Source organism: Neolamprologus brichardi, chromosome 6, assembly GCF_056152115.1.
Source record: "Neolamprologus brichardi isolate AB-2024 chromosome 6, ASM5615211v1, whole genome shotgun sequence".
NCBI lineage: Eukaryota > Metazoa > Chordata > Actinopteri > Cichliformes > Cichlidae > Neolamprologus > Neolamprologus brichardi.
Genome location: NC_142109.1, coordinates 18,157,230 through 18,184,602, shown reverse-complemented (window position 1 = coordinate 18,184,602; position 27,373 = coordinate 18,157,230). Strand labels below are relative to the sequence as shown.

General features: G+C 40.4%; 1 protein-coding gene across 2 annotated transcripts; it reads left to right on the top strand.

The window, feature by feature from the left end:
• Positions 1-1,455: 1,455 nt before the first annotated feature.
• Positions 1,456-26,129, top strand: lcorl (ligand dependent nuclear receptor corepressor-like). 2 transcript variants are annotated; one of them, XM_006787227.3, is made up of 8 exons: positions 1,456-1,635; positions 2,908-2,970; positions 9,275-9,363; positions 9,503-9,629; positions 10,105-10,326; positions 10,448-10,526; positions 18,372-23,161; positions 23,260-26,129. In XM_006787227.3, exons 1-8 carry the CDS (start codon positions 1,545-1,547, stop codon positions 23,265-23,267), a joined length of 5,469 nt encoding a protein of 1,822 aa, XP_006787290.2. In that variant the 5' UTR covers positions 1,456-1,544; the 3' UTR covers positions 23,268-26,129. The 2 variants fall into 2 exon arrangements, with proteins under 2 accessions (XP_006787290.2, XP_006787292.1); XM_006787229.3 differs by lacking the exons at positions 18,372-23,161; positions 23,260-26,129 and adding an exon at positions 13,017-17,647.
• Positions 26,130-27,373: the final 1,244 nt, after the last annotated feature.

The following is a 27,373-nucleotide window of genomic DNA, read 5'->3' as shown; positions in this document are numbered from 1 at the left end:
CTTGTAACGCGTTACTGTAATCCGATTACTTTTTCAAGTAACGAGTAAAGTAAGGGATTACTATTGCAAAAATGGTAATTGGATTACCGTTACTTTCCCGTAGGAACGCTGCGTTACTGCGTTACTAAAACCATGATTTTTTGCGAGAATGTCTCATGACAGTGACGTAAGCAAGTGCCACGTTTGTGAAAACAGCTGTGTACAGAGCAACAATGGATAATATATCGAGTGCGGGAGAGAGTATGAGCGTGCAGCGTTTAAAGCGTGGAAGTACTGACCTTACTTTGAGTTTGATTCCATAAAAAGTGACATAAAAATTAGTGTCCGTTGTGCATGGGAAGAAAACTTCTTTTTACAGCGAAAAAAAACCCTAAACTTCCGTGCAAACGCCGAGTGCGCTATGACGTAATGGGAAAGTCACAGAGAAACTCGCGGATTCTTCCACTGACCGCTGCGGCACACCTGCACCAAGGTAAACCTCCGCCCACCTGCTTTACAGGTGAAAATAGAGCAAAAGGACCGCTGAGTCTTTGACTTTATTTATTTTCTGCTGTGTTTTACTTGCATCTATTTGAAAGAGTGAGTGTAAACACAAAAAATATTTTATTTTATGTGCTGGAATGTGCAGAAAATAGGTTTAAATGTTAAACAAATTTCTTCCAGTCAGAGAATGTTGCATATAATTAAATTTTTGCTTGATGCATAAAGTTAAAAGATTAAAACTAATAAAACAAGTTTTAAAAAGGGACTTTTCCATTTAATTACATTTTGTATGATGGATTATGTAGAAAAAGTAGAATTGGGCTGAAAGATCTATCGCTTTATCACCTATTCAGGTTGTAAATCGTGTTTTTAAAAAGTAACTAAGTAACTAAGTAATTAATTACTTTTGAAAATAAGTAATCAGTAAAGTAACGGGATTACTTTTTGGGGGAAGTAATCAGTAATTAGTTACTGATTACTTTTTTCAAGTAACTAGACCAACACTGGTCTCCAATTATCAATCATTAATAGTTCCTTATTAGGCTTTGGAATCAACCTGGTCAAACCTTGATTCATTGTACTGGGAAGCTGTTGGTTTCCTATGCTTTCTGCAAAATACTCAAGAAGAAAGGGAGCCAACTCTTCAGAAAATGTTGAGAAGGGTCTGGCTGCAGCCGCTCTGGAGCGCCATATTTTGTGACCTCCACAGTAGGCTGCATGGATACAGTGAAAACCTTGGATGGTAAAGGGTTGGGACAGAGTCTTTCATATATAAATTTGCCGTTAGTAATTTCATAATTCTAGGAATCATCTAGTCTGCTTACACTGATCATGTTGGTAATTTGTTTGCGTTACAACAACGGTCATTTTTTAAATTTTGTTTTTTTAATCGCGCTCCAGGAAATGTTGGCAAAGAGAGGAAGTGAGGTAAGGTTCGCGCATGCGTGGTACGGATTGGGTTTCAGGTACGGATCGGGTAGCGGCGACAAATGCACCGCAGCGGTTACAATACACAGCGGCTGTAACGCAAACAGGGGAGAAAGAGGGGCAGAGGACGAAGAATGACGACGCTGCAGTGTAGATGCATGGCAGAAAAGAAGTTGTTTCGGCGGGAACTTGATTCTTGGCGTTACAAATTGATACACTGCGTCGGTATGGTCCTTATGCAGTTTAGTATTTTGTAAAAAATAAAACATGTAGTGAATGGTTTTGTCCGGCAACAGAGGGATCGCTACCCGAGCTGTGTTGGTTCCTAGCTAACTAGCAGCTACTGATGTGGCTGCTTTTAGTGTTCAGTTAAGCCAAGACAGCTGGTTAGCTAGCTCCTTTTGTCTGCGCTTGCTAGCCCTTCGCCGGCGTTAGCGCTTTCTTAGGTCGTTTCATTTCTGTCTTAAATTGGATTGTAACCAATAAGATATAATGCATATGGCCAACCAAGATATGTAATTTTATCTATCGTCGTACCATAACACCATCAGTTATATTAGTAACAAACAGTTATAATTGTTTATTGTTCGATGGCTATGCTATAGCAGTGCTTAGCTAAAAGCTGTTGTTATTTCGGGAGGATGTTGTTGTTACGTTAAGTAAGCTAATGTCAGTGCAATGCCAGGAAAGCATTCATTTCAGTGGTGTCCGGTAACGGTTTTCCTCGGGCTCTCTTCTAATTTGAACGCAGTTTTTAATGCTACAGTAGCTGGTGATGTTAGCATAAGGCTGGCGCACCTATTCGTAAGTCAGTTTCCTACTGTGTATAACGTCTAAACAAGGGGTGTCAAACTCGTTTTAGCTAATGAGCCATATACGGTCCAGTCCGGTCTCAAGTCGGCCGGATTTATAAGACCACTGTCACAAAAAACTCGATTCTTTTTTTTTTTAAAGAAGCAAAAAACCGACATCACCCAAAATATAGAAGACTCCCGTAAAATTTTGCCAGACAACAAATTATTTTGGTCATTTAGCAAATGATGGTTGATGTAGTTTCAGCATTTCTCGATGTTCTTTGCATCGTCTGGTATGTATGTATCACCGTTAAAAGGCACAAAATAAACCTTTACATTTGTTTTTGTGATTTAAAGAAATTGCCTGTATCTACAGTTACATTTTAATTCCTGTGAAATAGTGCTGTTAACACCACACCAGGAAATTTTAAATAGGAGTAATAACAACTTCACAGTAATATTCACACTGCATGTTTGACACCTCTGATCTAAACTGTTGTGACAATGGCATCCTACATGTAATCATGTATGTGTGTTTTTCAAGGTTTATAAAGAGTTCATTGTAAACATCTAAATTGTTTTGTCTTCCTGAAAATGACAACATAGTAAACAGTTTTGAGAGCAGATTTTTCCCTGATCTTGGAGCCCTAAACCATGCACTTCGTATCAGCACTGATGGATTGCTCCCATTTTTGTCTTGCAGGGTTTGAAAGCATTCTGGAGGGAATTTATGGCCGGCTGCCGAGAGACCTCAATTTATTTCATGGTGGGTTGTTGGTTGTATATGCTCTTTACCATTGGCTTGTGACTATAAGAGGACTGTACATTTATTTTCAGCATAAGCGATGATATTGCCAAACAAACAAATCATTAGTATCGCCATGCCTTTTGTCTTCCCAACACTGTCCCATATCTATTCTTATAATATCAGACCTCAAACATGTCACCAATATTAAGGCTTTTAAACCAAAAAAGATTAGCATTTGTTGTGGGATTTACTTAGCTATTGATTGGTATTCATTACGTTATTTAAGTAGTTGAATCAGAAACTACGTATTCAGTATGATTCATATTTGTACTTCCCATTTGACTGTAATTTTAACCATATATTGTTTTTAAGTAGGACTCAAAAATAGCAAAAACAATTCTTTTCCTGCTCATTTAAAAGCAGTCCACTTCCTCTTTAACTCATAATTTTACATATATATGCTCTATGCTCCCTCGAGAGAAAGCACAGCAGATTGCATCATTATATTATTTAACAACCATTGTTAACAAATTATGATACAGTTTCACTGATCCTATAGGCAAGTCTAAATATTTTCTGGTATTCTAATTTCAATATTTTGTTATTGGAGTAATCAGGGACTAGATTTTCAAAAGCCTAAAACTGAGCCCTGAGGAGATAGAGTCCATTTCTGTGTCAGATGACTGTACAGTATGCTGAAAAGTAGAGTTTCTCCAGAGCTGCCAAAACCATGTTGAGTAAACTGTAATGTATCAGCTGAAATTTAATCTTCTTTGCCTTTGCCATGTGTTTATGTGTGACCCATTTCTCACCTGCTAAAATTCTGCAGTCACATAACAACCTCAGCTTCACAAAAGCCCCCACGCCCTGGAAACTTCCGTCACTCTCTACAGTGTGCTCCAAGGCACCACCAGTATGTCAGCCTCGCAAGAACAAAGGTCTTCACAAAATATTTGCAGTATATAAAGCAAGCAGTTACACCATAAAACATACCCATGGTGCCACTACCCTTTGTACTCATATCAGGAAGGAGCACGATATCAAACCTGGAAGTCAAATAAATCTAACCTAAAACACCAGATAGATCAGACCAGGTAGATCCCTGAAAAAACTAAAGAAAGTCTTACTTTCTGTCTCTCTGATGCCTTTATTAGCTTCTATCATGCCTTCACATCCCTCTAGCACTCTGTGGACACCAGCAGCCAAAACATACAGCTTGCTTGACACTGTCTGGGATCTCATTGAAGTCTGCAGTGTCATCTGGAGTTTGAGTGAGGCTACACTGGAACCTAGTCAGATGACGTGATAGACTCCTGGCAGGGTGGATGATTTGATCAGTGAAACATTCACTTAAGACAAGATTAGGGTGGGAAAAAAATCTATCTTAAATGAATGATAAGACAGCGCAACACCACTGTGCAACATTTTTTTTTACTGCCACCCTTAATAATTTATTTTCCACACTATAAGGCATACTTAAAATCCTTTAATTTTCTCAAAAATCCACAGTGTGCCTTAAGTATGAATTCTGGTTGTGCTTACTGACCTCGAACCAATTTTATGGGGTACACAGCGCTCACAAATCTGACAAAAAATGTTTTAGTACAAATTTAGCTACGAAGCCGCACCGCTTGATGTATTGTCGGAGGATTACGGGTACCGTAGTCAGGAGCCTCGCGGTGTAATCTGGGTCCAAAGCTGCGTCTGCTTCAGGTCTCAAAGTCAAACGAACACTGAGAGTTACAAATTGTCTAAATTCTTTCATCTTTAATAAAATCATCAGCGTTGCTGCTTTACCAGGTGTAACAATTAAGTTTAACATCCAGGTATCCATGAAAACAGAATTTCTTAAATTTAACGGAGTTAGAAGTTAGCAGGAAGTTAGCTCGCTAGTTTCCACCTAAACATGGTATACCACGTTTTGAGTGAGTGATTTGTGAAAAATATAAACATACAGCTCTGCTATAACTTCCAACATAAATGAAGACAGAAAACTAAACAGCAGTGACTTTTGTAGGGTTACTGAAGTTGGACTAGCTGGTATATAATGCTGTGCTATGTGATTGCTCGCGACATAGCTATGCTAGCATAACATAAACAGTGAAGCTGGAGGATAAATGCTAATGCTTGTTTCGCTTAATGCGCCTTATGGTCCAAAACAATACGGTACTAACAATATGAAATTAAAATATACTTAATTCATATAAATTGTGCCTTCAAAGTACCAAAATATCCTTTACACTTTAATTCATAGTATTTTAGGCATCGGTCTAAAATTATTCTGGAAAACTGATATTACATGTACCTTTAAGAAAATCATAGCAAGGCTTTCCATGATATGAAGTAAACTGCTGATGGGTGTAGGGACATCCAACCTCAGAAACATTTTAGCTCAAAAAGTCAAATGCAGTGGCAGCTGATGTTGCTGTTTAAATACAAGGGTGCAGCACACTATTGGCAACAGTAAAATTACTGGCAACTGTAGGCATTTACATATAATGCAGCATCATATCGAAAGTCTGATTTTAATCACTTCTTCAATCAGTGATGTATTCATGTAATATACACTTGGATTAGAGCAAGATGGTTACTTAAAATGTATCTAAAACAATTTGGGGCAATGGGTCATATGCAGATAATATAAAATATATAATTTATAGGACATTTTATTCTGTTATACATTTACAGCTCAATGTATAAGGTTGGAAAATTATATTTTCAGTATTCTTTTTAATGCTGTGTCATCTAATCACACAAGAGGTGAGGTGTGCATATACCATGATGAGGCATCATGTGTCTGTCTGCCAGAGGTGGGTAGAGTATCCAAAAATTGTACTCAAGTAAGAGTAGCATTACTTTAAAACATTATTACTCAAGTAAAAGTGAAAAGTAGTCGTCAAAAAAGTTACTCAAGTAAGAGTAAAAAAGTAGTTGGCGAAAAGACTACTCAACTAGTGAGTAACTGTTTGAAATGTCCGATTTATTTTATAAATAAATGCTGTCAGACAAACAAAATAAATAAATATACAAATTTTAGTATTTTCAAAAGGAATATATGTAAAAAGATCAACAAAATAAGGCACAACAATTCTGATTTCAGTTTTTCACAACATAAAGCTTTTTTCACCAATACCTACAGTAGATAATATAAATATATAAACAGTGCAAACAATTTCCAGTGACAAGATATGCTGTAAACTTTATATTCATTTTTGCTCCAAATGGCACAGCAGCCTCAGAGAAAACATTAGAACGAGGCATCTTCAACATATGTTCATACAAGGCAGCTCAGTTTACCATAAATTGTATGGGTGTGCATTTTCTGGATATTTAGCAAAAATGTGCCATTTCCTCACTGAGTGAAGTGATGGTTAAGCTTCAGCAGCAGTTTGCTCTCAAGGTTCTTTCTGTGAAGCTGTAACTGTTTAGCAGCGAACAGGAGTCCTGCATGACTGAGAAGTCCTTCACAAGCTCCAGATGCAGGAAGAGCTGTATTGATTTTGATTGACAGCTTCTTAATGTGAGGAAAGCCATGCAATAGATCCACACCTCCAGTGAATGGACATGAAAGGTACCTCTCCAGCTCCCCTGCTTCTGGCTTTCCTGACCCCATGGATCCATCATCTTTGTCGGTTAGGCCACTGTTTGTACTGGCATCATCCAGCTCTGTGTCTAGGTGATGTCTGATGAAGTTGAGACCTGTATGATGTATGGTTTTCAAAAGAATTAGGTCTGGTCATTATAGTGCTGTATACACTGCCAAGCTGCGGATGTTTGGCAAGAAAATTTGATCACACTGGAGATGTTTTTTACTAACTCTTGTTGAAAAACAAAATCTTGTCATTCATATCCCGCATAAACAGTTTGTAATTAATTCCAGATTAAGTTTAAAATAAGAACGCGTGCAAGGCTAAGCAGTGCTAGCCAATAGATCCTCCTCGCACTGTTTGGCTGTTACTCTGGGAAAGACAAGAAAGACAGTGATGGAAGCTGTGACTGGAGCTACAATGTAGCCTCTAATCTCTCCATGGCTGTCTTGAGAAGGCAAACACCTCAGTCTGGCTGCAAAAAGATAAAACGCGCCCCTTCCAACCACAGGGGAGGGAGACGGATGAAGCTAGCAAAAGCTGGCCATACACTAGGGCTGTTCGATATAACGATATATATCGGATGACGATATAAAAACATCTATCGTTTCATTTTACGCTATCGTTTGTTTCGTGGTGTTGCAAAATAAACTGTTTACGGCAATATTTTTTCATCGTTTTGATGGTCACTGTAGTGGCTATATTAATTTCTTAAAGTTCTCTCTTTCTCTTATATTTTATATAACCACACTACGGACGGACAGGCGCCTGTTTTTATGCGTTGTCGTTAGCAACAACGACGGTAACAGCATCGCGTGTCCGCTTGTTAATGTTCCACATAAACCTTTCACAATAAAACTCAAGATCCTGTTGAGACTTTTCAAAATAAACTGAATCACGTGAAACAGCAGATTATTTATGGATGAGAATTAAAAAAGAGCCACCAGGTGGTAAAAAATAAACCTTAGACTCAAACGTTAGAACAGGCTTTTCCCCGCAGCACGCTGTGTAATAAATACTCACAAAGAAAACGGCGGCCATTACAACTTATGTCTAAAAATGTATCATTTCATGCATCTGTTAAAACACTCGACTCCAGCTACATGACGCGCAGCTGGAAACACTTTCCGCAAGTCGAGCTGCCCGAGATTCACAGAATTTACAGAAAATGTTACATTTTTGTGATTTATATCGTTATCGGACGATAGAATTCTTATATCGGGATATGAGATTTTGGTTATATCGCACAGTCCTAGCATACATTGTGCAATTTCTTTGGCCCATTTTTTCAGTCGCGCAACTGTTTTGGGGATCGGCCCGAGTTTCGCCTTAACCGTGTGTCCTGCATCGTGTAGTATACATGGGTTAACGAAAAGCAATTAAGACCTTACAACTACCTCCCAATCATCAATCGTATGGTCGCAAGAACATCAAACCTGTTTGAAATCCTGTTGCCCCTCAACGCACCCTCTCACACTGCGCACGCACAAACACAGAAATGAAAGTGAAAAGGCGGAGCAGCACGGCAGTGCAGCGTGTGATATGGAGGCACAACTTGTAGAACTATGGCAAGCTCATCCGAGTACGTAAGCGTAGAGCTGCCACCCAGGCAAAAGAAAAATAGTTATATCACGTTATAACGTGAAAAGTTTATTGTTCTAACAATATACTTTTCATGTTAGTGCAATATACCTTTACAGTATACATAATTATCATGTTCGTAAAATATAATTATCACGTTCGTACAATATAATATTTATATATATATTGTATTGCTTTTAAGCAAAACATTCTTTGTATATGAGGCCAAGGGTGTTCATCCTCTTCAGCTCTTGTGTAGACAGTTGGCTCGCTACTTTGAAATACTTGGGCCCCTCTGCCCGCCACAGTTTCAAACTGGTCATGTGACTGCATAGCCACATCTGATTGGTAAAAAAGTTACCGGAAACTCCACTGGCGGCATGTTATCTAATGTGTTAAACTAAGTATTTTTTAAAAAAGTAACAAGTCGAATTTTGCAAATGTAGTGGAGTAAAAGTACCGTTTCTTCTTCACAAATGTACTCAAAAGTAAAAAGTATTGTGGAAAAAGGGTACTTTAAAAGTACATTTTTTTCAAAAACTTACTCAAGTAAATGTAACAGAGTAAATGTAACTCGTTACTACCCACCTCTGCTGTCCGCATTCACACGATTCACTACACCTTCTACAGTATTAGTTGGAATTAAATCAAACTGATTGTGGGCACAGTTTGTGTTCAGGGTCACATTTGTCATTTTACAGGCACTGATCTGCAATAGATGAGCTACTGCAACAAACGTTCTGGTTGAGAGTAGCTGTAAAAGCAGTTCTTGTTCAGTGTATTTTGAAAAAAAAGGGGGGGTGTTAAACAGTTATGTAGAGTTCATTGAGGCAGGAGTGACGGTCACTTTAACTGGTTATAAAAAGGACAAGCATGATAAACTGTTAATCAAAACCATTCTATTGAAATCAATATTAAAAGAGTAGCAGCTAATTGATTTTAGATGCCACTTATGAAAAACTCTAGTCATTCTTCCGTGTGTATTGTCTATATATATGATAGTGTGGCTCATAATGAGATTAGTATTGTGTCAGCAGCATTTGAAGTGGCTGGTATAAGGAAACAGAATAGAAACCCCTGCTGCCTGTTGTCAGTTTTGGTTTGATCCATCAGCAGTACTGTAATACATGGTTATGCGATATTGTGTCTTTCAGACTGTGAACCGGAAGAGGTAGATGACTGGTCTCCAGAATCAAACTGCTCTCCGTGCTCTTTCTGCAACGTGCTCCTGGACAAATCTAGTGTAAGGACTTTAGTTTTGATAAGCCTCAGAGAGGTTGTCTTTCTTTTCTCTGCACCCTAGAGTAAAAAATAATTCTAAATAAGTAATCACCTTTCTGTCTCTGTATCTTCTTCTTTTTCCTCTTTATCATCCTCTCTAGGATCAAGCACCTGCAGCCACGTCGCCCCTCTCCTCCCCCTCTGATTACTCACCTTGTCAGGCCCCAACCATCTCTGAGAGCACCCAATCAGCACACAAGTTCCTCCAAGCTGTGTTCCACAAGAAAGGTGAGTCAGGTGGATTTGGACAACCTCGTTGTTATGTAGAACTGTTTATATACTAAGAACTCCTATACTGAAAACAACAGCCAAAGTTGACATAAATATTAATGTGGGGAATAACCGGAGAGGAGTATCTCACAGTTCCTGTCTACTGATGTACACAATGAACTGAATTACATTATTGACCTAATACAAATTGCGGTTACTGTGGTGTAATTGGCATGTCAAATCTCTGCTATTCATGACCCACTAAGTGTTCCCAAAGACTTAGGATGCTTTTGAAATGCTTGTTTCTAGTGTGGTGACATCAGAAGACATTTTTTGTTACAGTGGATTTAATTTCAATATCTCATTTAAAACGCTGTTTAAACACTGTTTTCTAGATCAGTTTTTCCTATCAGTTTTCTAGTCCTTTAAATAATGCATGTTAAAATTGAAACCAGTGATTTTAATTGTATTTTTTTCTTTCTCCTCCTGTTAGATGTGCACCTGAGCAGTGATTCCAACATACCTCAGATTGCTCAGGAGCTGATGAAGAAGATGATAACCACATTTGCTAAGGAGTATGCATCCAAGTGCCTGCTCCACACCAATACAAATGGTGTCACAAGGACCTCATCACCCTTGTCTGACGCGTCCGAAGCATCTGACGCCCCTCTGGACCTCACAGTGAACCGAACTCAGGAGGAGAACACGATCGAAGGTAGAGAACGCATTTAGTGCACACATATAAAATTAAATGTTACGTCTGACTGTAACATGGGCATCCTCCTGAAGGAACCAAACAACTGGCACTCAGACTCTGACCACTTGTCTTGTAACAGATGGTGTGCTGGACCTCTCCAACCGGAACTCTGCCTGCTCAACAACTTCGTCATCATCAGAGAATCACAGGGGATCAGGGTAAGTTTTTGTAGTTCTCTCACTGCATTTTAATGTGTCTGGCCTATTGACTTATCCCTACTCTTAGTTAAATCTGGGACTTCTTCACAAAAACAAGAATGCGGTTTACATAACTATGGCCCATATCCTATGACTAGAAAAATCACTTTGGTTTGCAGCAAATCCACATTTCTGAGTGTGGTACAACAGCTACAGTGGGGCAAAAAAGTATTTAGTCAGCCACCGATTGTGCAAGTTCCCCCACTTAAAATGATGACAGAGGTCAGTAATTTGCACCAGAGGTACACTTCAACTGTGAGAGACAGAATGTGAAAAAAAAAATCCATGAATTCACATGGTAGGATTTGTAAAGAATTTATTCGTAAATCAGGGTGGAAAATAAGTATTTGGTCACCTCAAACAAGGAAAATCCCTGGCTCTCACAGACCTGTAACGTCTTCTGTAAGAAGCTTTTCTGTCCCCCCACTCGTTACCTGTATGAATGGCACCTGTTTGACCTCATCATCTGTATAAAAGACACCTGTCCACAGCCTCAACCAGTCAGACTCCAAACTCCGCCATGGCCAAGACCAAAGAGCTTTCGAAGGACACCAGGAAAAGAATTGTAGACCTGCACCAGACTGGGAAGAGTGAATCTACAATAGGCAAGCAGCTTGGTGTGAAAAAATCAACTGTGGGAGCAATCATCAGAAAATGGAAGACATACAAGACCACTGATAATCTCCCTCGATCTGGGGCTCCACGCAAGATCTCATCCCGTGGGGTCAAAATGATCATGAGAACGGTGAGCAAAGATCCCAGAACCACACGGGGGGACCTGGTGAATGACCTGCAGAGAGCTGGGACCAAAGTAACAAAGGTCACCATCAGTAACACACTACAACGGCAGGGAATCAAATCCCGCAGTGCCAGACGTGTTCCGCTGCTGAAGCCAGTGCATGCCCAGGCCCGTCTGAAGTTTGCCAGAGAGCACATGGATGATACAGCAGAGGATTGGGAGAATGTCATGTGGTCAGATGAAACCAAAGTAGAACTTTTTGGTATAAACTCAACTCGTCGTGTTTGGAGGAAGAAGAATACTGAGTTGCATCCCAAGAACACCATACCTACTGTGAAGCATGGGGGTGGAAACATCATGCTATGGGGCTGTTTTTCTGCCAAGGGGACAGGACGACTGATCCGTGTTAAGGACAGAATGAATGGGGCCAAGTATCGTGAGATTTTAAGCCAAAACCTCCTTCCATCAGTGAGAACTTTGAAGATGAAACGAGGCTGGGTCTTCCAACATGACAATGATCCAAAACACACCGCCCGGGCAACAAAGGAGTGGCTCCGTAAGAAGCATTTGAAAGTCCTGGATTGGCCTGGCCAGTCTCCAGACCTCAACCCCATAGAAAATCTGTGGGGGGAGTTGAAAGTCCGTGTTGCTCGGCGACAGCCCCAAAACATCACTGCTCTTGAGAAGATCTGCATGGAGGAATGGGCCAAAATACCAGCTACTGTGTGTGCAAACCTGGTAAAGACCTATAGTAAACGTTTGACCTCTGTTATTGCCAACAAAGGTTATGTTACAAAGTATTGAGTTGTATTTTTGTTATTGACCAAATACTTATTTTCCACCCTGATTTACGAATAAATTCTTTACAAATCCTACCATGTGAATTCATGGATTTTTTTTTTCACATTCTGTCTCTCACAGTTGAAGTGTACCTCTGGTGCAAATTACTGACCTCTGTCATCATTTTAAGTGGGGGAACTTGCACAATCGGTGGCTGACTAAATACTTTTTTGCCCCACTGTATATAGCATGGCAAAGATTAAGAGGTTAGCATGAGCACTGTGTTTATTACTGTCATGCTCACTGTTCAGCTAAATAGCACCTGTTCAGCCTGAAATACACACATTCCTGTTTCAGCAGTGCTTTGGTTCAAGTAATTGTAATAAATTCTGAGGAGCTAGCTTGTGTTTGGTGTTGTGGTTCTATGGGGTTTACTCTTTTATCTCTTGAGCGGTAACGTCACAGCAATGGCCGTATTATAACATTTGCCAGCAGCTCAGGATTGTATAATGAGGAGAGCATTTCAGTACTTCACAACGATTTTACGCCCGTTTTTACTAATACAATTAATGATGAGTTTGATTATCCAATCTTCAAGCATGTAGGACTTTCACTGGATATCCCAAAACTACAGGGGTTTTATGTGAGCACCAAAGTAACCCCAGCCATTCACAGACTGTCCCACCTGGACGTGAAGAGGCTTTGCTGCTGTGTGTGAGAGACACACAGCAGCAGTCTGTGTGCGTGCGTGTGAGGGCCCACAAACAGACTGAGAACATACAGACATGAAACTAACAGTCGCAGTGATGTTACCAACACAAGGCATAAAGGAGTGGACCCCTCGCTCTGCACCCCCTTGTCCCCTATGCCACAAATCAAACCACCTCCATCACCTCCATCCTGACCCTGCTGTTTGGTCCTCACATCCCTAGGAGGCAGTGCAGGCAGAAGGAATACACTGAGAGGAGCTGGGAGCTGTCTGAGGGATTGCTGTCCAAGGCCTTGAAGGATATACGATCAGGGAGGCTGCAGGAGCAGCGGGCCGCGTTGCTTTATGGAATACCCCTTCAAACCCTGAGACAGGGTCTGGATGGCTGGGCTGAAGGGAGGCTGGGAGTGCTGCATCAGCTTATACCAGGAAGCAGAGATATCAGGGATGAAGTGACATCATGCAATGTGATGTCAACAATGCTGGGTGGCGAAGCACGCCTTGTTTTGCAGAAAGTGGCAGCATGGGCAGAGCGAGCAGAAATTGGAGGTGCTGTCGAGGAGCATGGAGACTTTAGTTTCCCTTCATCTGTTCTTGCCTTTTATCAGCCGGGTAGTTTACAGAAGACCCTCCCTCACTGTTTTCCCCAGCTCAGGGATGCTCTCCAGCCCCCTCCAAGCCCCACCCCCAGTCTGGAGCCACCCACACCCCTGCGTATTCCTCAGGTTCGTTGTGCGTCTGACCACAAAAGGTCAGTGTTGGCTGAGAATTGCAGCATAGCTGAAAACCTACATCAACGTACCTCATCAAGCGAAGGTACTGCCAGTTCATCAACAGCAGCTGCCAGACCTTCATCTCTCTTCAAACTCAGACCTCCACTCTTGGCACAAGGATGTCCAGGCAGTGCCAGCCAGTCACCTCATCGCCTGGGACCACGTGGATCCTCACTGGATGAGTCAGAAGATGGGGCAGGTTGCCGGGATAAAGACAAGCAACCTAGAAAGAAGCGTGGGAGGTACCGCCAGTATGACCACGAACTGATGGAGGAGGCCATCACCATGGTGATGGCTGGTCGCATGAGTGTGTCCAAAGCCCAGGGGGTTTATGGGGTGCCCCATAGCACACTAGAATACAAAGTGAAAGAGCGTACTGGAACACTGAAGAACCCACCTAAGAAGAAATCTGCCAACTTCTGTTTGTCCAGTTCTCACTCGTCTGGTTCTGGTAGCACGACCAGTTCCACTAACTCAGGAAGTCTTGCCTCAGCTGCTGACGCAAAGAGGTTCTAGACCACAAACGCCTCAAAAACACCTCAACACTTGAACACATCACCTCCTACAAGATAATGTTTTCTGGAGACACTTGTTAAAACACAACACATGCCTTTACAAACTACACGGATATTAATATTCAGGTCTTTTAACTCTGTCTGTGATGTGATAGTCATACTTAAAGCTGTATTTCTCCTGCTTCGTTCTGAGTCCTTTGGTTAAAGCAGCCAAAAACAGTACTGCTTTATTCAGGTAAAAGTCCTGCTCATCTTGATCTAGACGAATGATTTAGATCGTTTACTTTTATGGATAGACCAACGTGGTAAATGAATTCGGGTTAGAGCCTGAGGTACTGAACCTCTTAATTCACCATCTCCTTTCGTTTCACTGTACTATTGTCAGAATACTGTTTTTCTTTTTTGTTTGTTTGTTTTTTTCCGTTTGGGACTGCTGCGGAGTTTCGTGGCTTGGTTATTAAGATACCAGTATGTGATTACATCTAATTAAATTATCGATAAGTTAATCTTCAACAAAATGTAACCTATTCATAGTTTAACATTAGATCACTTAGTAATTTTTACTACCACGATTAATCAACAAAATTAAAAACAAAGGCTTTTTAAAAACGAGAATCTGTTGGTAATATAGAATAAAATTAATGCATCGTTATTTTACCTTCAGGGTAGTTGTACTGTGTTGTACATCCTTTTCTCAAGGAGGAAAAACAAACAACGATGGCTGCCCAAAAAGATTGCTCAAGACTCAAGTATGAGAAACACAGTTGCAGACCTTTTAAGGCTGAAAAATAAAGTGTGACTGTCATATTTGTTAGCTGTTAGGTTATTAGGTTATTCAGGTTTAATTCAATTCTTAAAGCTCCTTGGTAATGGAGCATTGATGATTGTGATTTGCAGCTTTCTATCTCTCTGGGTATGTTTACCTAGGCTTTTCAAGTGACTTAGAGCCATTAAAACTATTTAAAAACTCATTTCTATTGTTAGAGACCTCTACAAACAGGGAGCTTGTACAGTATATATGCTGTGGTGGCTACATCTTGATTATGAGTTTTTGTACAAGAGATTAGCTTAAAAAAGCCATTTTGTGTCCACATATTTCCTTTCATTCTCTACAAGCTAATCTAAACACTGTATTGAGTGTAGTTGGAATGCAAACGTGCAGCATGTTTTAAATGTGCACTGATAAGCTTGGGAACTGTATATTATTGTGTATTTGTACCGTTTGTGAAAGATGTTCTTTTATTATCACAGATATTTACTAATTCTGCTACTGTAGCTGTATTACTGCAAACCTCATACCATGATCGCTGCTTAACTTTTACGGGACTGTTTTCCTGGCACATGGATGCGTAGCTACAACGAAAACTCATTTCAGTTAACGTTTTAACAGTAATACCATTAAGCCTAATATTAATATTTGTTTTATGGGTAGTCTTAATGTTATAGATGGTCGACTGTGTCAGCTACTGGAGGTTTCGGTAGTTTAGGTTTTTAGTAAAATGTTTAAACGGCGACCACGCGGCTATTCAGTGTCAGGCTTTTAAGGCTTCTTTGTCTGCGTCTGTAAAAATGCTAAAAGTTTCGTCTACACTCATGTCTGCCTCCAGAATGGGCTTTTTTCCATTAACAGTGCTACTACCAAAGCAGCATTTCAGGGTTACCCGCACAAAGCTGCTTTACTTTTGATTTGCTGCAATGTCAGCCTGCCCCCCCCCCCCCCTCCCCCTTTCTCACCGTCTTTAACCTGTTGCCACATATACCTCTGAACATTCTCTGCCTATAGCCCATTGTTAGGTTTCAAATCAAGCTTAAAATCTGTATGAGTTCTTTATCTCTCAAGAAACAGCGAACTGTAAATTCACAGCTATCAACAACACTTTAACTTAAAAAAAAAAATAGCCATGTGGCGTGTAAAATCTTCTCCTTTTTTTTTCCTTTAAGGTTGAAATTCTGTCTTGCGGCATTTACAGATTTTTTTATTATTATTATTAATGTCGGCTTTTAAAAATTCTTCAGTCACAAAATTGTGGCATTTCAACCTTTGTAATTCCTCCAGCTGTGCAAATGTTGTCTCCACTTCTGAATGTCTGCTCTTATTGCGGTACATGGTGCCGGTATCTATGGCGACAGCTCAGCACAGCACGTCTCTATTTTGGGAGTTATCTACTATTTTTATCAAAATGACTCCGAACACGCCCTGAGAAATTGAAGGAGGACATCATTGTATTTGCTTAATTGCAGCTAATTCTGGGAACACACTTGGGCTTTGATATTAGGGCTTTTTAATTTTTGATTGAACTGCTGGCAAATCTTTGAGGCAACGTAATTCTGCTATTTATGCATAAATCAATTATTGCACTATGATTTATAAAACAAAATTGTTTTTTTGTAGAAACTTGTTTTGTGTTGTTATGGCATATTTATTTATTGATTGCGCTTCAGAACTGTGATTTATTTTTTTATTTTTATTTTTAAATATTGTGGTAGTTCTTGATTTGTAACGGGGGACTTTGATGCATTGTGAAATGTGTATTGCTACAATTGCATGAATGCTTTTAAATGTTAGCTCATATAATTTATTTAGTCCAGAAATTATACTGCTGACTATTGTGATTGTTTAGTGATTTTGTTACTATTAAATTATTTTAATGATTTTAAAGAATAATTTGTCATAACAAACTCAACAATATAGCCTCTGTAACACCTAAAGTACTTGGAAAGTTTCCACCGCAGAAACTAGGTGGAGATGGACAGGTGGTTTTGCAACATATACACCTTTGTATATGTTCCAGTTGTAGGACTAATTTGTGAGGGTAGAAAAAGCTTCCAGAAAAGCTTCAAGGGGCTCAATGCTGTTAGGTTAAATGTTGAATAAGCACTGTTTTTGAAAATTAGCAACCTGTCAAACAAGACAAATAACATGAAATTGCTGTAAACTGCTGATGTATGAAACAGCAATGGCTGTTTGAGACCCACCACCACCGCTTTTAAATTAAACACAACAATACAGCAAACTGCCCAGTATTTGGAAGAAATTATTTAACAAGTCGGTCAGAAAAGTTTAGCTTGAACCCCACCACCAAAGTTGCTGTTCTACCTCCTGAGCAAGGACTCTCTTGGAGGTACACCTCAGAATTGTAATTGTACCCTGGTTCCTTCAGTGAAATGTTCCTGCAGTGGAAACTTGACTCAACACTACAGAATGTAACACTTAAACCTGGCCTCTTGAAACCTGACATGGTTTGGCCGCAAACAGTACTTAAATTGCTGGAGAGAAAAAGTAAAAACTTGAAAATAGGTTGATATTAAATCAGTTACTTGATTCTATAATTAAATATCTTACTTCTTGGACCTGCTGGCTGTTATGAAAATTAGAGGGCTTTTTGAACTGTTGGTTTGTTGATGAAAGTGCTGTTGGTTTAAAAAAAAAAAAGTTAAGTTGAGCGTTTCTTCAATCATTCCTTCTGCTGTTAGCAGAATGTTATCATTTGCCTTCAGCAACTAATCAATAAAACAGTTCTTTAATCAATCGCCTGTTGTTATTTTTTTCTAGAATAATGGTTTGTTTTACAGTTATCAGAGTTGTACTGCAGCTCAAAGGTTTTACAACTTTTTACAAGGGCTAGAATCCAGTAGAGCAATGCATCATGTCACTTCCTTCTGCAATACATCAACATTATAGTGGCACTCCAAAAATTAAAGTGCATTTGGGGGGAAAAAACTACACGGCAAACACTGATAATAGGCTGCATTTACAATATCGTTTTCCTGGTGTAATAAACCACAAAAACATCTTGCACTACAAGCTACATTCCACTTCTTTTTTTCAAATGTTATTATTTAAGCTGAAAGTTTTGTACCATTCAGAGTTCATTTTATTTCATTATTGATGGCTAGCAAGTCTACTGCCAAAAACATTTAGCGTGTAACTTTTTTTTTTCTTAAGCTTATTTCAAACATTGATTTCTGTAAGGATACATTACCATCATTTCATCACAATATGTTGCCTACATCTTAAGCTGCATATCACATTTTTACATTAACTCTAATAATGCGGGTGCAGTCTTGCAACCAGCACAAACTCCAGTCTCATCTATAAAATATATGGAAGTCAGAAATGACAAACCTTCAGGCAGTGCTGTTATGGAACAAATGCAACTTAAATGTGCTTGCTGCTGAAATTTTTAGTCTTCATTATTTTGTGTGCATGCTCTTTTTTTTTTCTCATTTGAAACTTGGTTTGTTTGTGAGTAAAACATTCTAACTCCAGTTTTTACCTTTTACCTCTAGCTCCCTGGTGCCATCTTTCACAGAAGACCTGGCAGGTCAGCAACAGCGAGGGACTAAGTTTGGTCAATGTTCCACATTGGATGATGTTCTGAGTTCTTTCTGCCCAGCTCACCAATCCTTAATCTACCAAATCCTCAAGTATGCTTGCCATGAAAAAGAGACTCTCAGGAACGAAAGGGACACTGTTTTATGTTCCAAGAAGCTGCATTGCACTTCGTGTCAGAGTCTTGTTGCAGCCTCTCCTGCATCGTGCCATTCGCCTTGCATACCCTCTTCTAATTTATGCTCGTCCTCTTCCATATGTTGTGAGAAACGCAGCTTCCACTCTTGCCCCAGTTGTTCCAACCACAACTGTCTTGTCCAAATCAAGAAAACAACAGATGGAGAGGTAGGAGATGGAGACCCTCCTTGTCCTGTCCTGAAGAGAGAGCAGAGTCCCTCTCCTCCCCCTCTTTCCCCAATCCCGTCAGATTTCGGTAAGAAATGTGATGAAAACCCACCCTCTCTGCTTCACCAAGAGGAGGATGTTGATCTCATGGTACAGAGTTTTGTAACTGCAAGCTATGAAGCCTCAGATGTCAATGCAACTACAGAAGTTGCTGAAAGTAAGATCGCTGAAAGAAGTCAGGCTGATAAGAATCCAAGTGGGACTTCACTGCAGGATGTCATGGATCGTTTTAGTGAGAAACTGGAGACAATAACACCTCTAGACAAGGACCCTACTCTGGTTTCCACGGCTATCTATGTTTCTGAAAAGGAGCAGCCGTTATCTCCCTCAACCAGCCACAACCTGCCTTTTCGTGCTGATGCCCATGTCACTGAGATCATCACCACAGTGCTTCGCACAAGCAGTCCCAGTGATTACAGCTTGAGTGAGCTGTTTAGTCGCCAAGACAAAGAATCCAAGTCACCCGTTACTAGATCCCGTCATCGCCAGAACGTTGAAAAACCTAAATGCACCCCTGAGATACAGAACAACAATGACCAACAAAGTTCAATGGACAAAAGTGTACAAAAACAGGTGAATACAGTGGCTACAAGCTCAGCTAAACGGTGTGTTTTGTCCTGCAAAGAAGGTGGTGAGGGTTGCAGTTCTACAAATGACAAAAGCCACAAGGGATCCCCATCAAGTGAAACCACTGAGGCTGAAAGATCAGGTAAAGGGAAAGCTTGTGCTATTAAAGGGAGAGTGTGCCATCTGCTTAACATTTCTGAGGGTGCAAGAAGATCAAGGAGAAATATAGTCCCTCCACCGCGGTTCTCCTCCTATGTCACAGAGCCCAGACGTATGTTCTTTGTTGCGTGTTTCTCTGAACCTATCTTCAATCAGAAAGCACAAAAGGACAAGGCTTCATCTAGCACCAATCATATGTCATCCAAAGATCCAGATGCTAAGGATACCAACGTAGAATCCAGAAATGACGTTTCTTTGTCCTCATGTGCGAACACAGGGAAGCTTGCCTTTCAGTCAGCAGAAAAAGGAGATGAACTATCTCACATGGAAGTGAAAAGTCAAAGCCAGGTCACTCCACAGATTGTGACTGCGAAAGACCAAAGTCCTAAAAAACATCACTCAGGCAAAGAGAACAATAGTAGTGACAGTGTTGTCCCTCTGTTAGGACGGTTACGATCAGCATCATCAAAAAGAGTACAGGACTCATCAAATATGGATGTCCCTATAAATTCTGATACCTGTCTTGAGAGTCTTAAAAATTCCCAAGTCCAGTACACTAGTCCAATTAAACTTATGTTTGTATCACCAGTAAAGGATAACGAGGGAGTTAAATACAGTCTCAAATCAGCAGGCTCTGGTTCTGGCTCACAAACAGAACATTTTGATCCCTGTGAAGAGTCTTCATGGTCAGGGACACTTCAGAAGCACACAACCCAGAGCAAAAAGCCTGCAATATCACAAGTAAAATCAGTTGTCTCACCACTAAAATCTTCTGCCTCATGCACAAGGTCTTCTTGTTCCCCAACCAAGTCATCTTCTTCACCAGCCAAGTCTGGTTCCTCAACACGCAGGTCTGCTTCTTCACCTGCCAAATCTGGTTCCTCAACACGCAGGTCTGCTTCTTCACCTGCCAAATCTGGTTCCTCAACACCCAAGTCTCCTTCATCACCAGCCAAGTCTGTTTCCTCAACACGCAGGTCTGGTTTTTCAACACCCAAGTGTGATTTGTCACCTGCCAAATCCGGTTCCTCAACACCCAAGTCTCTTTATTCACCATACAAGTCTGATTCTTCAGTATCGAAGTCTTCTTCCTCACCAAGCAAATCTGCTTCCTTAACACGCAGGTCTGCTAATTCACCATCCAAGTCTGGTTCTTCAACACCCAAGTGTGCTTTGTCACCCGCCAAATCTGGTTCTTCAACACCCAAGTACGGTTCTTCACCACGCAAGTCTCCTTCTCTGCCCAGGTCCCCTTCCTCATCACCTAAAGATGCTTCCAGAGGATCAGGTGAAGGTACTCCAACTAAGCGCGTAGCTGGAGCTGACAGCCAGGGATTATCAGGTAACTCGACTTCTTTTCATGAAACCACTCCACCAAAAAGGCGTCCTGGGCGTCCGAAGAAACTGGGACCACAGCTGGAGCAAAAAGCAAAAAGGCCAATTGGCCGACCCCGTAAGCAGAAGACTTTGGATTCCGAACCTAAAAATGGTAAAATGGTAAATGGTAAATGTCAGTTGGCACCTAATATTGAGGAGAATACAACTAAAAACCTCAAGATAACAGTCGTATATGGCCGTTCGAGGAGAAACAAACGATTGGTGTCAGAGGGCTTTGACCAGCTGCAAACAGAATTTAATGACGCTTGGCGAGCCGTAAGTCTATTGCACAACTCTAAGACCAGCTCAGGTAGTATTAAAACAACCTCAGAGGAGTTGGATTTTGTCAGACCAGCGAAAAGGCCTGCTCCTCAATCTGGCAGTAACATCAAATGTCAAAAGCACGATGATTCTGTTCGCTCAAGGAAACCAGGTAGACCTGCAAAGGTTAAAATCTCTGGAATCTCAGTCACAGTGACCACAGTGTCACCTCGGCAACGTAAAATTCAAATCAATAAAGAGAATAGGCAGTCTCCTGAAATGCTGGCTCCTAGGAAAGAACTTCTACAAGACTTCATGTCTGCCAAAGAGCCCAGGACAATCAGTCATCAGTTAATGAGCAAAAGGGGTCAAAAAGAAGAAGGGAAAGAAACAGAGGATGGTAGTAAAGATGAACTCCCCAATCAGCCTGTAGTACGACACTCCAAGAGAGTGAGAAAGCCATCAATACACTTTTTGCATGCTGTTGCCACCTCTACATCATACAGCCGCAGCAATGCGCTGGTACGACGCTCTAAACAACTTCTTTTAAACAAGGCAAACAGTGAAAGGAGACAGGATGAGCAGCAAAGTAGTTTCGAAACTTCAGGTGAGAAGAGAAAGTCATGTGGACCACAGAAGAAGGGCGTTTCTCTAGACGTAAGCAGATTGGCAGGGGTATCTGTTGATTCGATCTTTAGGTCTAAAGAGACATTAAGGTGGTGGGCAGCATCAGCTGAGGAAAAGACAATGAACCAGGAGCTCGCCAGACGAATACAAGTCATCTCTGACACTTGGGTCTCAGACGCTGTGGACAACCAAGAAAAAGAATTGGCCCTCGATTCTAAACTAGGCACTAAAGACAGCAGTTTATTTGCCAACAATTCAAATCATTCCTCTGTGGTCCGAACACTGTTTGACTGTTCGCCCAACAAACCAAGGTCCTGTAGCATGCAGCAGATCTGCTCCTGGTTTATGGAGACCACCGAGACACAATCTCTGGCCATTGTCAAGAAGGCAAGCTCCCGTAATCGTTACGAACTTATGCACTTCCCTCGTTCTGCTAATGCAAAAAGTGTTTGCCACAGTCCTCAGGCAGAGCGACTCCGCAAACACATCAAGAAGTTTGCCAAAATGGTGCCAAAAAGCCCTTTACAGCATCAGAAGGCTCAGAGACGGCTGAGGAAGAGAAACAAAGCAGCTGTGTCAACACACAGACGACAACTTTTTACTTTCAGCATTGCAAGCAAGCACACTCGCCAAGTCCAGCCGTTGAGAGGCAAAGCATTTAGTATATATCAAGCCACTCTGGTTAGAGCAAGGACACGTTTTCTAACCCGGAAAGAAAGGGATAGGTGGCAAAATGGGAATGGGGACAGGAGAAACATAAAAGCAGTATCATGTTGTAGAAATGAACGTATAGTAACTGGACTACAATCTAAACGTAAAGCATTATACACATCCACAAACGATCGGCACTCTGTTGGTTTGGAAAACAGTTCTGCCGCCTCTTCGGTTAGCCAAACTCGGGAACTCGTGGATGTACACAAAGAGCAGAACCTCTGCTCCAAAGCCTGGGGTCCTGAAACGCTGAAAGAATGCCGGGTGTTTCTAAGGAAGATCAACTCTCCTGATAGCGAATTGGCTGAGGAAGAGTGGGACTCTTGTACTGTGACACTGGAAGGGTCACCTTCTGCATACCTCTTTGCAGAACAGGACAGGCAACTGGTAAGATATGTTAAAGCTGTGAAAACTGAAAGAAAAAGGAGCATTAATAGGAGGACTGCCTCAAAAGAGTTGGCAGATTCTGCACCAAAATCAGTCCAGGAGCAGGAAGCAAAGCCAGCAGGGAGGCAGAAAAGAAAATTCAAGAGTCCCAGGGTTGCGTCTACTGAACCACCACAACCACCACCAGCGAAAATCTTGAGACAATCTCGAATGAGGGGCCTGACTGGGCCGAGATGGCGTGACTTTGTCCTTGGTAACTACTTTTCTTTCTTTTATTTGAATTGAAGACATTTACTTTGCCCGTGCAAAAGTTACCCAATAAACGTTTGTTCTTTTATCTTTTCCTGACAGAAAGCTAACTGAAGCATGAGGCCTCCTCTTCCTGGGAAAGGGACTGTGGTTTAACGTGGTGCCTTTGGACTTTGTGCTGACCACGTAGGCTGGCCATCTCAGTATGGTTCAGTCTTACAATCAGCAGCTATGTAGCAGTCTAACTTAAAAGCTTGATGTTGCACTATTTTTATCCATGGATATGTATGTACATTTTGTCATCTTGCCTTTGTCTTTCTGAAGGTGTATAGTAGATCAATATAATAGTTACTTCAGAGTTTTAATGGAAAGAGTGCTTATACCGTGAACCCTGTCAGAGTGGTCATAGAGGAATGAAAGCTCGACTGCCATCTCCCTAAAAATGTACCTTTACTGATACTAAGACCAACACTTCTTCTCGGAAATGAGCCCTTACTGTATATCTTAACCTGACATTTATCATAATTTTTACTACTTTAAGCCACAATGCCAGCTCTAAAACCCCCACTTATTTTATTTATAGTGACTCGTACTTTGGCACTGTTTTGAATGTTTAATTTGTAATTTAATATTTGCTTTTGTATTTTAGGTTTGCTTAAAGTATATTGGAATTTGATTTGAAACTTTCTCTTAATCCGAGCCTTTTGTTTTCTCTACTGCTGTCGTAAACAAGTAGCCAAAACAGGCTTTTAATGAAGGAATCTTTCAGTTCACTTAACACCCAATCTTAACTCCAGTAGCTATCTGTGAAAAGGCCACAGCTGTAAGAGTGTGTCTTGAAATGCACTAATTGGCCTGTACTAAAACCAAATATTTGATGTCATGAGTTCTTTTTCAAGAGCATTTACAGTTGTCAATTCCCCACAAAATGCAGAGGTGTCTATGAAGTGACAAAGAAATGGCATTATGCAGTTGTAGAACATAGCTTCTGGTTAATTTCATGGTTTGTGGGATCTTTCTTGTTTTTATTCAGTTATCTTTCTAAGAACGTATTGTTTTCACCCAAAGCATATACTGTATGTTGCTGTCAGATCGACTTTTTGCACTATTGAGCCCCTTTCAGACGTGATATATGCACCGCTGGCTTTTCACTGGCTTTTCGTTAAAGTGCTGACATCCTGTCAGTCAGACGTAGGGTGCTTTTACATTAATGTTTCTCACAATTTACTCCTATTTAATCTGTGATTTTTTTATTTTATTTTATTTTATTTGCGCTTGTTGTTCACAAATATTTAGCCAGTGACTTCCCAACTTTGAATGACTAGAATTTTTACATTTTATTCAGTATGATGTGAAACCGACGACTGAGACCATAAAATCATCTGAAAAACTGAGCTGTGAAGAGGGTGTGGGCGTTTGTCTCATAGATTTAGGCACGATCCTAGAGACAGGTTGGCGACCACCTGGCGACCACCTGGCAACCACCGGTTACTGGGGAAAAATGAGTTTTCCCTGACCGGTTGTTTAACTATTAATTGCTGCTGTTGTCACTATGAACAGGGTATTTTTCTTAAGCGTGTGCATTGCACGTATAAGTAGCTGCAGACACCACTGACGAGTAGCATTTCCTGTTACTTTCTGCACATGTTGTTCGTAAACTGCAGCATCTCAGCGGGCAAGTATATGTCATCACTGCAAATTGGCAGGCATGCAGATGTCTTGCACACCATCTGCTGATGCAATTTACATCACTCAAACTTGCCGACGTGGGATGTGGAACGCACCCATTACTGCATATATCCTGCTGAGAGAGCTGTACCCTGCCTCTCCTGCACAGGCTCAGAGAGATGTTTGCTGTTGTTTCAAAACAGAGTTGGCGAGATAAAATCTCATTGTGTACCTGGTATTTCTGTTCAGGTCTTTCACTTGAGAGCTCAACAACTCGCAGGTCCACACGATACGGTCGCTGTCCTAATCTTGCGAGTTCCTTTTAGGTTGCAATGCGACGCATGCAGTGTAGAAGTTGATACACTAATGTTTCAAGTTCAACATTAGTAAAAGCTTTGCCGTCATGGCTTTCACAGAAGAGTGACCGGGATCTTCCTTTGCACATGAAACCTACATGTTTTCATGCTGTCAGATCAAAGGGGAAGAGTGCATGTCTGAAAGGGGCTCTATATTTGAGATTAATCCCACTACGCAGATTCCTCCTCCCATATTTTGCACATCCCATCTCCCACTACCACTCCTCCCCCCCCTTACTGTAAAACTAGAATCTGTTTGGTGCAATACAAATCCAGATGATTTATCAGTATGTAGTAATTATTTTATTGCTGACAGACGAATGGATGTACATGAGTACCAGTGGCCTGGGATGTTACTTCAGTTGTTTCCATAGCCATGTAATGTGATCTTAAAGGATTCTGCTATACAAACTATGTTTGCCCACCTGCATTGGTCTCATCAGAGAAACAAAAATATAAGAATTTTTTTTTTCCTCTTACACGTAATAGCATTATTTACTTTTTAAATGTTGAGTTGTCACTGTTTCCCTGGATTTTCTGTTATTTTCTTAAGTTGCAGCAAGGGACGCCTACCTCCACAGGAGCTCAGCTAGGGCTAGGCCTGAGAGTTGATGGGGTAACACTAATCTTGGATCAATGTCATTGTTTTTCTGCCATCTGTTCAGAGACGGGCAGATCCAAGGTGTCCAGCTGTAGGTCAAAAACTTCACCCTTTAGGGTGTGTTGTGCCCGACTACCGTTGTATGCATGTCACTATGGTTGCCATTTCAACATGAAGGAGGTGGGCAAGTCTCTGTCATGTGATAAATAACCATCAGCCCTTTGTTTGTTGAAGAACCTGGTGCTATACATCTGTTGTATATTTTCTTTATCATGTTTTTATACTATTCAATACAGATGCAACAAACAGGTGTCTGTGACTGACCCAATAAAGAGTCTTTTGAGATAACCAGAGAGAGGTGTGAGTTATTCATTCATTTGTTGCTGTGGAGCCTGCATGTTCTCCCTGTCTTGCATAAGCATTGTCCCACAGGCATGTAGGGCTGGTTAATTAATGACTCTAAATCTGCCACAGGTGACCTATTCAGAGTGTACCCTGCCTCTCACCTGATGCCAGCTTGGATTGACTCCGGCCCCTACAAACTTGAGCAGATGAATGGTTGTGTATCTTACAGAAATAATAGGAAATGACAAAGGTCCTCATCTAGATGTAAACCAGGGTCATTTCTATAGTAAATACGTTCTTCAACCAGTAGTGTGGTTATCCTTGCAGTCACTGTAAACACCGTACAGGGTGTCTACATGCATTAATGTAAATAGAAAACAAAGTAATAAAAACAAAAATAAAGTTCCTACAAATAACTATATACCACACATTTAACATACTCCCGGTATGGAGGGCCTTGAGTGCCAAAATGATTTAATACATCATTCAATTTGTTAAATTAAAACTGTTTAAACTTAAATAATTACATGTAATTTCATTTAAAACAATTATTTAATTTGGTATTTAATTCATTTTGACACTCGTGGCCCACAAGCACAAACCAGAGGAACAATAATTATTCCTTGAAACCTCTAATTTTCATACACATACCTTTACAGGAAAAGCGTGTGATTTGGTGGCAATTTTACGGAAAAATATTATTTTCCCAGCATACAGTGTAAGCATTAAACTTGCCTTTTTACATCTTTATTTAATATGTCCATCATGAATATATTAATCAATTGTCCTTTTATTTTACCAATATAAATGTAACAGGGATTGTTCTCCCTTTCTAAGATAGAAGAAAAAATAAAGGCCATCAGTTAGTTGTGATTAAGAAATGAGTTAAGAAATTAACTCATTTCTTTTCCTTCTACAGTTCAAACACAATTTAGAAATACATCAACAATAAACTGTTCTAAATCCCTACTATATGATTACTATAAAGTGGGGGGGGATGGGAAAAAAAACACCCATCATGAATATAAATATTAAATTAATGTAAAAGTAAATAAATATATAAAAATGCAAGATTAATCCAGTCCAAAAGTACAGCATACCTACAACGTGCTGGGAAAACATTGTTCTAATACCACAAAATTACCATGAAATACTTAAAATTACTTACACTTTACTTACAGTATAATTATTTGTTTACTGCAAAAACCTGACTTGTTACTCTTCCTTTAAGAATTAATAGAAAATG

Bases quoted from the DNA above. Each gene is read 5' to 3' on its own strand.
- lcorl (XM_006787227.3), top strand. From the start codon at position 1,545: ATGACGACGCTGCAGTGTAGATGCATGGCAGAAAAGAAGTTGTTTCGG. The intron at 2,971-9,274 runs GTGGGTTGTTGG...TGTGTCTTTCAG, and splicing joins AGACCTCAATTTATTTCATG to ACTGTGAACCGGAAGAGGTA. The intron at 10,327-10,447 runs GTAGAGAACGCA...GTCTTGTAACAG, and splicing joins GGAGGAGAACACGATCGAAG to ATGGTGTGCTGGACCTCTCC.